The sequence below is a fragment of the Harpegnathos saltator genome, unplaced genomic scaffold (genome assembly GCF_003227715.2).
Source record: "Harpegnathos saltator strain DR-91 unplaced genomic scaffold, Hsal_v8.6 scaffold182, whole genome shotgun sequence".
NCBI lineage: Eukaryota > Metazoa > Arthropoda > Insecta > Hymenoptera > Formicidae > Harpegnathos > Harpegnathos saltator.
The window spans coordinates 299,222-313,073 of record NW_020229964.1 but is presented as its reverse complement, the minus strand read 5'-3'; the positions used below and the strand labels follow the sequence as shown (position 1 = coordinate 313,073).

The 13,852-nt window shown below is 36.2% G+C and overlaps 2 protein-coding genes across 17 annotated transcripts; one reads left to right on the top strand and one right to left on the bottom strand.

Annotated features, from left to right (window-relative positions):
• Positions 1-2,596: 2,596 nt before the first annotated feature.
• Positions 2,597-11,183, bottom strand: CrebB (Cyclic-AMP response element binding protein B). Of its 16 annotated transcripts, none has more exons than XM_011146465.3 (8): positions 11,024-11,183; positions 9,492-9,704; positions 8,814-8,963; positions 8,488-8,614; positions 6,309-6,398; positions 5,543-5,686; positions 5,038-5,107; positions 2,597-4,756 (listed from the first exon to the last, which is right to left on the bottom strand). In XM_011146465.3, the coding sequence occupies exons 2-8, from the start codon at positions 9,681-9,683 to the stop codon at positions 4,612-4,614; spliced, it is 918 nt and encodes a 305-aa protein (XP_011144767.1). In that variant the 5' UTR covers positions 9,684-9,704; positions 11,024-11,183; the 3' UTR covers positions 2,597-4,611. The 16 variants fall into 16 exon arrangements, with proteins under 16 accessions (XP_011144767.1, XP_011144772.1, XP_025153409.1 ...); XM_011146470.3 differs by having other exon boundaries at positions 9,591-9,704; XM_025297624.1 differs by lacking the exon at positions 11,024-11,183 and adding an exon at positions 10,796-10,904.
• Positions 10,915-13,844, top strand: Sec22 (vesicle-trafficking protein SEC22). Its single transcript, XM_011146479.3, has 6 exons — positions 10,915-11,080; positions 12,169-12,273; positions 12,524-12,633; positions 12,706-12,866; positions 12,937-13,083; positions 13,265-13,844. The coding sequence occupies exons 2-6, from the start codon at positions 12,199-12,201 to the stop codon at positions 13,411-13,413; spliced, it is 642 nt and encodes a 213-aa protein (XP_011144781.1). The 5' UTR covers positions 10,915-11,080; positions 12,169-12,198; the 3' UTR covers positions 13,414-13,844.
• Positions 13,845-13,852: the final 8 nt, after the last annotated feature.

The following is a 13,852-nucleotide window of genomic DNA, read 5'->3' as shown; positions in this document are numbered from 1 at the left end:
AATCCAGTTTTTTGTGCCAAAATTGCAAGATATGGATGTGGATGACATGTGGTTTCAACAAGACGATGCCACATGCCATACAGCCCGAGAAACAATTCAATTACTGCATGAATCATTTCCTGGTCGTGTAATTTCCCGTTTTGGTGATCAGATTTGGCCGCCCAGATCATGCGATTTTACGCCGTTGGACTTTTTTCTTTGGGGTTTTTTGAAATCTAAGGTTTATGCCAACAAGTCCACGACCACCCATGCCTTGAAGGAGGAAATTGAGCACTGTATCAACGAAATTCAGCCATATTTATACAAAACGGTCATGGAAAATTTCAACAAAAGAGTGCATATGTGCCAGCAAAGCCGTGGAGGCCATTTACCCGATATACTATTCCATATATAACCCTATACTGTATACTTTATGAATCAATAAAAAATTTACAATTTTTAATTATAAACCTGTGTTTTCTATCAAAATTACTTCTTGCATGAATTTTGGGACACCCTTTACATATGAGGTCTGTCTAGAAAGTATCCGACCTGATGACATTATCTGTGTGCTTGGACCTACTATTCAATTGATAACTGAATTTGTAAATTATGTGTATGATATATATTGGATTGTCAGAAAAGTCATGACGCACCTTTGCAACAGATGTTTGCAACAGCTAGTTTTTGGAAATACTAAAGTCATTTGCATCTATGTTATTGCTATGTCATTTGACAGCTGACAGTTTTATCTTCATTCTAAAAAAAATTTTGAACGATTTGTTTGAGGTTTTGAGATTTTACAAGTTGAAGATGGAAGACCAAACTGTGCATTTTCGCCATAATTTACTGTTTTATTTCCGTAAAGGGAAGAACGCACATCAAGCTTGTGAAAAGTTACGGTGACAATGCTCTACAAGAACGTCAGTGCCAACGATGGTTCACGAAATTCTGTGCTGGTGATTTTGATCTTAACGACGCTCCTCGGTCAGAGAGGCGCACCGGAAGGGTTAATGACGACAAAATAAAGGCATTGATCAAGTCAAACCCACGTTACACGACACGAGAGATTGCAGAAACATTAAACATCCATCATTCAAGCGTTCACGACCACCTGAAGAAACTGGGATACGTAAGCAAGCTCGATATTTGAGTTTATAAGAAACGGACGAAAAATGCCAGCACCAGTCAGGCCCGAAACAGGAAACCTATAACACAGGCGCATCCACCAAGGAGGAGGGTTAAAAAATAGCTCCCAGAGGATACGGAGGAGCAGAGATCGTTAGAAATTTAGAAAAATTTTGAGAGATCACTAGAGATTGTCGAAGACTTTTAGAAAGATGTTTAGAGATTCTGAAAGATTATCAGATTTATAGTCGATAGTGTAGATTGTTCATAAGCATGCGGAAAGTAATCATATTTTGTGTAGAATTGTAATTGTATTAGAATATATCCATTTTTTGATAAGCATAAAGACGGAGTTATCTTTATTTACTGCATAGAAACCTTAGTCTTCTGACAATCGTTTATTACAGAAGTGGGAGAAATTAAAAAGAAAACGAATTCATAAAGAAATATTACAGGTTCCTCATGAACTCACAAGTTCATTTGACGGCGCGTACAAATATCTGCGATATGTTCGTTAAACGCGAGGAAAAGGATCCTTTTTTGAAGCGAATGATAACTGGTAATGAGAAGTGGATTGTTTACAATAATGTGAAGCGCAAAAGGTCTTGGTCCCGACGTGATGATTTGCCTTAAACGACATTGAAAGCAGACATTCATCAGAGGAAGGTGCTTTCTTATGCTCTCAGTGTAGTGGGATTTTAAAGGTGTGTTTTTACCGAGTTCTTACCAAGGAACCAAACAATCAATTCGAATGTGTACTGTCGGCAATTGAACAGTTTGAACGAATCCATCGTCCAGAAACGTCCAGAGTTCGTTAATTGTAAAAGAGTTGTGTTCCATCACGACAATGTAAGACTACACACAAGTTTGATCACCCGTCAAAAATTATTGAAGCTTGGATGGGATGTGTTGTCAAACCCACTATACTCGCCTGACCTTGTCAGATTTCTACTTGTCTCGCTCTTTTTTCAAAATTCCTTATGTAATATAACGTTAATATAACGTAAATTCACATGAGGCTGTAAATCAGCACCTTGTTCAGTTTTTCGTCGATAAAGACAGGTCCTTCTATGAACGAGGAATTATGAAGCTTACTGAAAGATGTCAAAAGGTCATTGAACAAAACGGGCAATATATCATTGATTGATCTGTTCTTTATATAAATAAATGACCTTTAAAAAGCATAGAAAGAATACGTCATGACTTTCGACAACTCAATATATAGGTAAAGTTTAACTTAATTGTATATATGTAACGTTTAATTTAATGTTTAATTTATTTAATTTCCAAAAAGTGGCAAAAGTATTATATCTAGGAAGAAATAAATTCCGACACGTAACTGTTACGGTATAAATAAGTTTCGCTATTATTATACATAACAAAAATATGTTAATGTTTCTTTGTAATATATGTATGCCGTATAATACATTTAAACTTATTTATGCCAATAAAATACCAAATGAAGAAATTTAGTACAGTCCAACAACGATTTTTGTTAAAAAAATTATCCTCTTTATTGGAGTTTTTAACGTTATTTCCTCATGGTAGAATCACGCATGTTATTCACAATACATTTCGCGAAAATCTGATGACGCGTCAGTAATTGGTTTCCATCCGACGATGAGATTACATGGAAACACAAGTTCCAAAAAAATAATACAATTCTCGTAAAGTTGCGGGTGTCAAGTACATAAAACTATATAATAATATAGTTTAAAAATATTATATATATATATATCTATGTATGTAATGTATGCATATATCTCTACCCATATTTACTTATATATATATATATAATTTCCATCATACGTATATACATACATATGCATACGTTTGCGCGTTTCTTCTCTTTTTCTTTTTTGCATCCATATATATGTATACGTATACCACAAGTGTACAGAAATCTTCAAGGCACTCCTGATTTATATTACATTCAATATTTTACAGTTGTGTTGTCCAGCGTTGAATGAACGAGATATTCTGACGAGACGTAAAACAATCATTTTACAGAGCGACGTAGTAGTAATGCCTGATATGCGCATTTATTACAGCAAACCGACAAGCAATGCAGGCATCATCGAAATGGCAAAGATGCATCTTTTCTTCTTTTTCTTTATATAGCTTGAATGTGTAGTAATCATGTAACTACTTTTACATTTTCTACGTATAATGCCAAGATCTTTTCCACATAGAAGAATATTAAATTTTAAAGCAAGTTTATTCATAAGCGAATTATCCTCGTCAGAGCAAGCGCGTTGCATTGCATGCTTTTCAATTTTTTTTTTGGTGAAACCAAGACATACACTGTCTGTCACAAAAGTAACGAGATTCATATTTCTATAAAGCACAATTCAAATATACGTCCAGTTGCTTCCAGTTATGATTGATTGATACAGTGAACTATTGCTTCAGCATTCATCTATTGACTCGGATATCTATCGCTACTTGCAATTTTTTCATCTGCACATGCGATCCATATATATTCAACGAGATACACTTTTGTTAATCTCAGGATTACCTATGACATATTTTGAATGATCCAAATTGCATGTAGTTTTATTATATCTGACGTTCTAACGCTTCGATTATTAATTTTGGACAAGTATACACGACTGCTGGTGCAAAATTAATTTTGTGAATATTTCAAACAGTTGAAATTTATATTTTAAAAATGTAGAAAAATCATGTCTTACAATTTTACAGCGTATAATTTCGATTGTTTTGAAGATACAAATTCCACACAAAATTTTGGAAACAACTTCTCTGTTTGCGATTAAATATTACAATTAAAATATTGATCTTGTTACTTTTGTAACGAACTACGTATTAATGGCAGACGGTGACGCTAAACAAACACGGTATTATATGTTAGTTAAGTTATTAATGCGATCTAAATGTTCGAGGCTATGAGGTCAAAACTTTTTCGAATTGCGCACAATATATTGCAGAAATATTTGGACACGATAATAGTCTTTAATTATTGATTGCCGACGAAAAATATCGTAATATTTCATTTGCGCTTCTAATTCTCTCTCAAGACTCCTTCATTCACTACAATCAAGTATCGACTCGAGTATAATCAAACACTATGGACATCTGTGTGAGATGAAATATTGAAAAGGATAGAATCTGCAACATAAAATCCAAGACTACATAGTATCCAGATAACTTTACAATATATATCGCACCATATATGCGCTAATTAACTGCTAGATTTATCCAAAATATAGATTGATATCCCCAAATATTGCCTACGTGTTTGCTGCCTCCGTGTCTCATATACCTTTGGCTTCCCGCTTTAGTAACAGCACGTTTCACAAGCCTTCGTATTCGTTACTTAAATACAGTATATTACAGAGAAACGCTTATCTATAAGAATGCATGTACATCACCATCACTTACCCCTATAGTAACATTCAGGATAATGTACACAAACAAGACATGTACAGGTTCGACTGGATAATAGTTTTGATACACTGTTTTTGCAGGCTTTAAACACCAATCTCAGTCGGTTTTCTGTTGATACAGTTCCTTTAACGATTTCAGTTCGTCGATTAGCGTCTGATTTCTGTTTTCCAATACGGCAACACGATTTTCTAAGCACTTTATATACTCTTTCTTCTTTCTCCTACATTCACGCGCCGCTTCCCTGTAGACATTAAAAATGGAGGTGAAATTATTTCATCAGATTACTTCTCTTTAATTAAAAAAAAAGTTATTTCAATTATTTAAAATTTAAATTATTTCATTCAATTAATATCTTAGTTAAATTAACGATAACTATCACTTTTCTAATGAACACAGTACACAACATTGACTCCTTTTCTTTTTAATTTAAAATACGTCCCTCAAATTCGTGAGTCTTCCTATACTATTTTTTACACTAATTCCACTATATGTGTGATAAATTTTGTTTTTATTGTCGCTTACCTATTTTTGAGCAACCTCATTTCCCTCTTCCGCGCTGCATCTTCTACTACAACCCCATGACCTGTATAAGCTGGAACATTGCGAGAGACTGCACTTTCCAAATTTTTAAGTTGCATGTTGCAAGTTTTCTACTGAGTGACTTATTTCGCTTTGCTCGGCAGGGACCACATTTGTTTTTTTAAGTCAACGTGCAGTTTAGAAAAAGTATCAAAAATTGCGTTATCAAATAATACAATTAATACAAGAATTCAAGTAATTTTTTACAGTACAGTTATTTGGACGTATAACGTAATTGCTTAAATATATAACATAATTGCTTCATTAGTAGTACACATTATTTAATACACATCGTATCGTTCTTTTCTTATAGCAATTAAACTAGTGGAGTGTTGTAGTGACTTAATGACGTATTTTTCCGATATTACATGACGATTTAATAGAAACGAGGATCGAGAAATGGAACGTAGCTTTTTCGGAATGTTTCGGAAATGATGCAAAAGCACACCTGGCACAAAAAATTGAGTGTCCTGGCCCTGTGCATACTGCACTATAGCTCCACCCGGTGTCGCTGCATTGCTCATAGTTAACGTGTGAAGCCCCGGAACTCCCTCCCCTTGGGTCGCAATTTGAATAGTACCGGCGGGAATGACTGTAAAACAGATTATATCGAAAATATCGGACACTTTGCCGTACGTAAAGGAGAAATTGTTCGTTAACTTCCGTGTAGAGAACGATACGCCGTGCGCCAAGAATGCAATAAGAAAGGATGCCATCTGCGCAATGAAATCGACAATAATGATACATATTCGTGTGCTCGAATCTCCGTGCAAAATATTCGTCTTGTATTTCTGCGGGGATATCAACCTTTTTCGCCGCGTATCGAACGCACCGACGAGTAACGAGTATCGGTATCATCCCATATAAACAGAAGATGCCACACCAAGCGAATATCGTGAAAGTGTGTGTGTGTGTGTGAGAGAGAGAGAGAGAGAGAGAGAGAGAGAGAGAGAGAGAGAGAGAGAAAGAGAGAGAGAGAGAGAAAAGAGAGATATCACGTTAGGCAGTACACACAGGGATGAAAGACATTTGTAAAACGTGAATGTGAATCACGAACGAATTTCTCTTTCTTAATTTAAGAGTGCTACTCCTCTAACATCATCTCCTTCAGTATGCGGTGGAATGTAAAAGAAGCTGCATATATACAGAGACAAACCACCGTGAACTGCAATACAATTGGCCAAGATACGGTAAAAGAAGATAAAGTAACCAACCTGTTTGGTAATGGAGCGAATGGGAAGACACTTCACTGTCCACGTTAGAATCACACTCGGAAGATGATTCTAAGGGGGGCAAACGACCGTCTGTAACACCGAATCAACCCAAACCCCCATTACAATCAGTTCGTTGACCGGTATAGCTAATGTATGTATGTGCATGTGTATGTGTGTCACTCTACATGTAGCGTATCATTTTCATTAATTCCTTTTTTCCCAAACTCTACGTTCCTATTAAAAAGCATCTGAATCACGCAATTATATTCTACGCATATGCAAATGTTCACACCCAGAAAGTTTCGTATAGCGACACAAAAGAAAACAAAACGAGATTCCGTTATCTGCAATGATATAAAGTAGCTGAACTATTTCCTTTCTAGCTGCTGATTATAGACCCGTCGTTACGCAGCGTGCAGTCAGCTCATACAAAAAGGAAATAGAAGATATTCAGAAACACTTCTCAAGGACAATTAACTTTTAGACATTGGTTAGAAATGACTCGTTCTCAGATACACAGGTTGAAATGACAATTTGTACAAATAGCTTGGGATCCATGTGAATTAACAGAATTAATAGAGAATGTATTTTCTCCTAAAAATGATGCATCTCATACGATTATCTTATCGATAATTTTATCTTTGTGAATCATAAACTGCAACAGGAATATAATCAACGGTATAAATCAACGAGAAGATAGCGGGAAATGTTGTATAGATAATGTACCGCCCCTAACGTGTGTGTAAAAATATTTTCTTTTTATATACTATATATAAATTTGTCCTGTACTGGCAGTAGCTTGCCGGAACACAGTATATCGCGTTGGAAAACGAACGTATGCCCTGACGGTGTGTCTTCGAAAATCCATTTTTTTCTTTTTTAGCCAAATGGGTCAGTAGTTACTTCTGGTATTTTTACCTTATTTTCTTTACCGCCTGAGACAAAGTTTTACCTTTCACTGCCGGTAAAACTTTGTTTCAGCTTATTGTTGCTTGATATGTTATTGAGATAATAGTCAGAGGAGCGTTATCTGTGCAAATTCCTCCTAAAATCTCGATAAATAAATTCTCAATCTCAAGTCAGCTTTCAAGATCATAATAGTTCACCCGGTCTGCAATGCTATACTATATTGCATAAGCTTGGTATGGCATTCTTTTCATATCTATGTAATACAAATTGATAAGAAATAATGCGCTAAAACAAATAATGTTTTCATTATTTGCAATTTGAGGTGAAAAATATTAGAGAGTTATAGCACATCAAATACTTGTATACTTTATATTTGCGAGATATATATATATATATTTTTTTGTCATGTGTATATATGTATATACAGGGTGTTCCAATCTTGTAACTTGAATTTTACTGAGAGGTTCTGCGAGTTATTTAGAGGTAATTTTCCCTTGAAATATCGAGATATAATAATTTCCAAGATACAAACAGTTAAAAAAGCAGGATTTTCCATAAGCTTTGAGTAACCAAATGAATAAATGGATGAAATTTTGTTTTATCAATTTGAAGTAAACATTTAACAGGAGTTTAGTTACAAAGCTTTAGTTTAGTTAGAAGCTTTAGTTGCAAAGATATACTGAAAGTTGAAAAATTGTCTGTTTCGGTATTTTCGATGAGGATACATTATTTCCAAATTGCTCCAAAATTGATTGTAAAGTCTGAGATACGCTATATATATATCACATATACATGACAAACTATATTAATATACATCGGAATATAACTATTATAAAAGGAAAAAAAGCATGAATAATCTGAGGACTAATATGGAATCTGATAAAATTAACTCTACGACTGGTCTTTTTTATATAATTTTAAAATATAAAGGAAAGAGTTAGACGAAAGAGTTAGACGAAATGTCAAAATTACTAGATTTTTCGTTCACTGATCTCACGTATTCACGTTATTCATTTGTATGAACTGATATGCACTTAAATATCTCGTGTATAATCGAGTTAGATCGCAAATATTTATTTTCCTGATACTCTAATTGTAATTTTGCATTCATGGCTATTCCTAAAGGGAACTGTACAGATAATGATAGTTCACAACAATAGTGCGCGACAATATAGCACATAATTACACCTTTGATATTATATGATTTTTGTACAGACCATCTAAATCTATGTACCAGTTTCGAGAGAGATTTTCTAAGAATGTAGCTTACCTGTAATTTCCCCACCACCCAAATCGTTGAGTATCTTTCTGTAAGATGGTCTTCTGGTAAGAATATCTCTTCTCTTCTTAGGTGATTCTTCATCAGAAAAACTATCATCACTACCAGTTTCTACCACCTTGAAAGAAAGCAAATTATTTAGATTTTAAATGTGTGCACCGATGTGTGTGTGTGTATATATATTGTATACATCTAACTATATTATTAAATGTATATAAAACATCATATTTTATTATAATTATTTTATATTATTGTAATAAGTATAATCCCACAAAAAATAAAACATGATAGATCTGTATTGTAATATAAAATCTTACCTGGAGAGTTTGTAGATTGCCTTGTGCAGTTTGTATAACAGAATTAGGTTTGCTAACCAAAATAACATTTCCTTTAGAAATAGCAACAGGTTGTATGTTTGTTGCAGTTTGTATTACAGACTGTTGATTAGGTTGTATGACTGATTGCACCTATATAAAAATACAAACATCATAAAAGATTTTACCTTATATTGTTACCTTATATATTTAAACTATATATGTATGTCATATTTAAACATACATACATATATAATCATTATTCCTTAAACATAGAGACAAAGAATGTATAAAACATGTAATACTGCACAAGGGAATATTCATGAGTGTACTTGTGTTATAATAAGAAGGAATAATGTTATATGTATATATAATCCCTCTTTTTTCCTCTCGCATATGTTTACTACAAGAACAAGGATTGTAACATAAAACTTTGGAATGTACGTGTACAAAATACCCCTTTTAAAATAAATTGTATTCATAAAAAATATTTCTCTATCTTAAGATCTAAGAAGAAAAATTCCTGAGACGCAACCAGCATTATGCAAGATCAGATACTTAAATTGCTTGTGTCGTGTAAATAATCATAATTGGAAGGCAAACAAATAATTGTACGCATGCTCCGAAATAAAGAGAAAGAAAATTATTGGACATAGATACACAGGAGAGCCTCCTGTATACCTGTGTTGTTCCTGACGGAGGTAGTGTCAGTTGCACAATGCTGGTAGAAGCTACCAGGTGGTGAGTTTGCTGCTGATGCGTTCTATCGAGAGATTGTACCGAAGTAGCAATTGCTGGCGCAGCATCGCCGCTTTGAGAACTCTGGGATAATGGATCGACTGCTGACCCATTTTCCTCGACCATACTTTCCATAGCCCGGCTACCTCGCGAGCTCTGCAAAACAAGAGACATTTTAACTTGCATGTCTATTGTAAAAGCTTTAAAAAAATGGCAAAATCCAATTGCATTCGATGTAAAGATAGAAAAAGAAAGTGTTCGTACAATAACATAATTGAAGAGCAATAAATATAGTTGTTACAATATTTCCAATGGAATACATTGATGTTTTTAAATTGAAAAATATCCAAAGTCATAATATATACAGTTATATGTTCTCAATTATATATAAGAAATTTATTTTCTATTGTTAAATTGGCTACATTATCTTGCACTCTAATTCTCTTTTCCTTTTTTTTCCAACAAATTCTTACTATACCATTCTATTTTTTAAATTTTGAAAGTGTAATTGAAAATTTGTACACTACAGATTTGTTTTTTATTGCTGAACCAGTTGCTCTACCTTGCAAAATTATAATTGAAAATTTGTATACTATAGATTTGTTTTTTATCGCTGAACAGGTTGCACTAATTCTCGTTTCTTCCTTTTCTCAACAAGTTTCATTTTACACCTGTTACTTTTTAAATTCTGTTCAAGTCATACAAAATGTACACTAATTCAACAGCAAAAGACCAAACCTTAATCCAGCGATAAAAAACAGATCTGAAATAATGTTGGAGCTTAAAAGATGTCTGGCAACGTTATTTTAGATTCGACGCAAATGACGGGGGGGACGACAGGCACAATTTGTAAATGTCTGCACATGTTTCTTCCTTCTCGGCAAAATATCTACGCGACCGTTCTCTTTGCCGAGCGATCGCGGTAGGGGGAGACGAAGTACGATTCAAACTTCCCGCCAACGACAGAAAATCCGACGACTGTTACTGCGTCATTTACATAAGCGGATCTAAAAATAATACGGGCGGAACAATAAACACTCGAGATCCTCTCCGCCGCGAGCGAACCGCGGCGAATCTTAGGGGGTGAGCGCGAGTGGACTCGGACGATCGAGTCCTCGGCGAGCGCGCGATCACGCGTCTCATCGACGTCCGTGTGTCGGATGCACCAGGACGAAGCACATCGGACGTCGCGGATGTCGCGTAACCCCGTCGCGTCGGAGCGGCACGGAGCGACAGGCGATTATTACGTGCGCGTTTTTCGCCGCGGCGCCATATTTCGCGGCGTCCACGCTCGCACAGCAGACGTAAAAACGGATCGTCGCGCGCGGCCACGCCGCGAGAAAACGGCGGCGGAAACGTTCTTCTCTCCGTCCGCGCGACGTACGGCTCGCCGCAGGCAGTATCGTCGTGCGCGAGAGAGCGAGCGCTGGTCCATGTCTGCCGCCTTGTTATTATTCTCCAGCTGGGGTACTTACCCGGTTACGTATTTCTCGTCACCAAGTTTGCTGCAATAGGAGTGGGCAGACGGGCAAGTACGTAGCAGCCACGTCAAAACTCCAGTGGCTTCGTCACTGGTGGAACCCGCGACCTCTGAGTTGCGCGTCACGATCAAGATGGCAGACGTCGTCGCTTGTTGTCGTCGTCGTCGTCGTCGTCGCCGCAGTCGTCGTAGTCGCTAGCTGCCGCTGCTGCCGGCTCACTGCTCTCTTTCCCTCCTCCCCCTCATGATGTCCGATGTCTTCTCCACGTTCCTGTGTGCGACATGTGTACGATCATATGCACGATCGGAGATGAACTTCGATCATGAATGACGACAGCCAGCGACGTTTTTGCGCTATGTCTCTGCCTTTCTCTTCTGCCCCATCATCGTTCTCTGTCTGATGTTTCTTTTCACACACACATTCTCTCTCTCTCTCTCTCTCTCTCTCTCTCTCTCTCTCTCTCTCGCTCATTTTCAAGCGTTCGGAGCAATGGCGGGGATTGAAATATCTTATGGAAGATTTTTCCAATTCCTTCCATCACGCTTCTCAGTAAATCGTCGCTCGGTAAACCTAAAATAACAGGCTTTTGTTCAAAGCGTGAGAGAGATTTTTTTCAACAGGGAGGAACAACATATTTACATTACGAATGTAAATGTTCGCCTCGAGGCAGAGTGCTCATTGCCTCTCTTTAGTTGCACCTCTTACACTTTGGTTCTATCTCTACGTTCCTCCGAAGCTCGATTATGTGCCTACTTCAATTTATATGTAGAAGGTGTAGGAAGGTGTAAACCATAAAACTGACATACTTGAGTACCTGCACAGTTTCTTTCAGGTTTTTTCTTCGCGCAGAGTTCGAAAAAATTTTCTCCTCAGCGCATACTTTCGCACGTATACATTCTCTCAGCAAAAATCGACCGAAATAATTGCGTATGCCCGTCCTCCGACGACGTTTACGGTATTTGCAACTGCACTAGTGTTCTCGACACGTGGTATATCGAGAGTGGACGCGCGGCGATTTAGCGGCCACATCTGCGATCAGTTTCGCGCGGATGGCTTGTCGACGTTGGAGTCTGTTTGAAGTCGTGTAACAGCGCGACCGCGACCGACGTTACTTTCTGTTCTCTCGCGTATTATTTTAGATAGAGATCGACACTGTAACTTCTGGCAAAATGGTTCTCTTGACGATGATCGCGAGGATATCGGACGGTCTCCCGTTGGCAGCCACTATACAGGAGAACGAACAGGTTAGAAATCTGTTATGATAATGAAATGTCATTCTGTTTTAGACATTGCTCCTCGTCTTCGTAATTAATCCTCATTAAAGCGAGAGTTGCACAAAATTCTTGACGAGACTTCAGCTCTATTTTCAGAGATGTGGTAGGAGGAGAAATTTGAAATTTATTTAACGTGGAAGAACCAAAAATTGAAGGAGCTTGTTACTTTCAAATAGGTTGGCAGCTAATCAATTATGAAGTCCAATTTGTTCTGTTGCAGAGTGGCAGGAGTATCTTGGAGTATCAAAATCAAGCAAAGATGTTATTTAGGAAGCTAGCTCCACAGTCTCCGACAAGGTGTACCTTAGAAACTGGACCGTATCTTTTCCAGTAAGTAATAATTGCTGAATATATATAGTGCAAATTTGCTTTGCATATATCTAATATTGTGTGTGTTCACAGCTATTTAATTGAAAATGGAATCTGTTATCTAATATTGTGTGAAAGGAATTACAGTACGCGCATAGCTTATAGTTATCTGGAAGATATTGCGCAAGAATTTTATGCACAGTATGGCAAACATGTAAATATAGTAACCAGGCCTTATACTTTTATTGAATTTGGTAGGTTGGGTTTTAGATAATATAATCCTTATATTAAATACATCTATTTTATATCACATTTACTTGTCAGATACATATATCCAGAAAGCCAAGAAAGTCTTTTCGGATGGTAGGTCTCGCAGGAATTTAAATACACTTAATAACCAGCTGCAAGATGTACAGAGAATTATGGTACAAAATATTGATGATGTCTTGCAAAGGGGTACTGTACTTTCAGGTAATGTTCCATAATGGAATCTATTTTGTGTAAAGAATGAGGAATGTATGTGTGTGTGTGTGTGTGTGTGTGTGTGTGTGTGTGTGTGTGTGTGTGTGTGTGTGTGTGTGTGTGTGTGTGTGTGTGTGTGCGTGCGTGCGTGTGTATGTGTGTTAATAAAATCGTTAACTGTACTTTCCAGAACTGGATACAAAAACACAAAACCTGTCCATGTTATCTCAGAAGTATAAGAAAGATGCAAGACATCTAAATAGCAAATCAATGTATGTGAAAGCTGTTGCAGGCCTCATTGCATTTCTGGTCTTCCTGTTATATTTCTTTGTTCTTTAGTTAAACAACACAAGGAAAACAAAGATTCAGTATGCATCAAGGATATTCCATTTTCCAAGGCAGAATATATTTTATTTATCTCGCCTATAATTATGAAATATTTATCATTTTAACACTTGTCTACATCGATATATTGATGTGTGAGAAAAAAACGAAAATTTTCATCTTACATTTAAAAATATAAAAATTTTAGAAATTATATCAATATATGCAAAACATGTCTACACCTATAATGAAACAATATAAATATATTATATGTGTAATTCTATAGTAAAACACTCAACGTTTTTTAACGCTGTGCAATGACACTAGATTCAACAAATATTTTGTTATATAATATAGGAATGAATAGAGAGAGATATACGATTTTTACTACATTTTGTTTCTATTGAGTTGTTCTAGTGTTCTTATAATAAAAAGACAAAAAATGATATTGTGC

Excerpts from the sequence above, each read along its gene's own strand:
- CrebB (XM_011146465.3), bottom strand. The coding sequence starts at position 9,683 with ATGGAAAGTATGGTCGAGGAAAATGGGTCAGCAGTCGATCCATTATCC. Across the intron at positions 6,399-8,487 it reads GGGTGGTGGGGAAATTACAG|ACGGTCGTTTGCCCCCCTTA; the intron begins GTAAGCTACATT and ends TCGGTGTTACAG. Across the intron at positions 4,757-5,037 it reads ATGAGGTTGCTCAAAAATAG|GGAAGCGGCGCGTGAATGTA; the intron begins GTAAGCGACAAT and ends TAATGTCTACAG.
- Sec22 (XM_011146479.3), top strand. The coding sequence starts at position 12,199 with ATGGTTCTCTTGACGATGATCGCGAGGATATCGGACGGTCTCCCGTTG. Across the intron at positions 12,634-12,705 it reads ACTGGACCGTATCTTTTCCA|CTATTTAATTGAAAATGGAA; the intron begins GTAAGTAATAAT and ends GTGTGTTCACAG. Across the intron at positions 12,867-12,936 it reads TTATACTTTTATTGAATTTG|ATACATATATCCAGAAAGCC; the intron begins GTAGGTTGGGTT and ends TTTACTTGTCAG.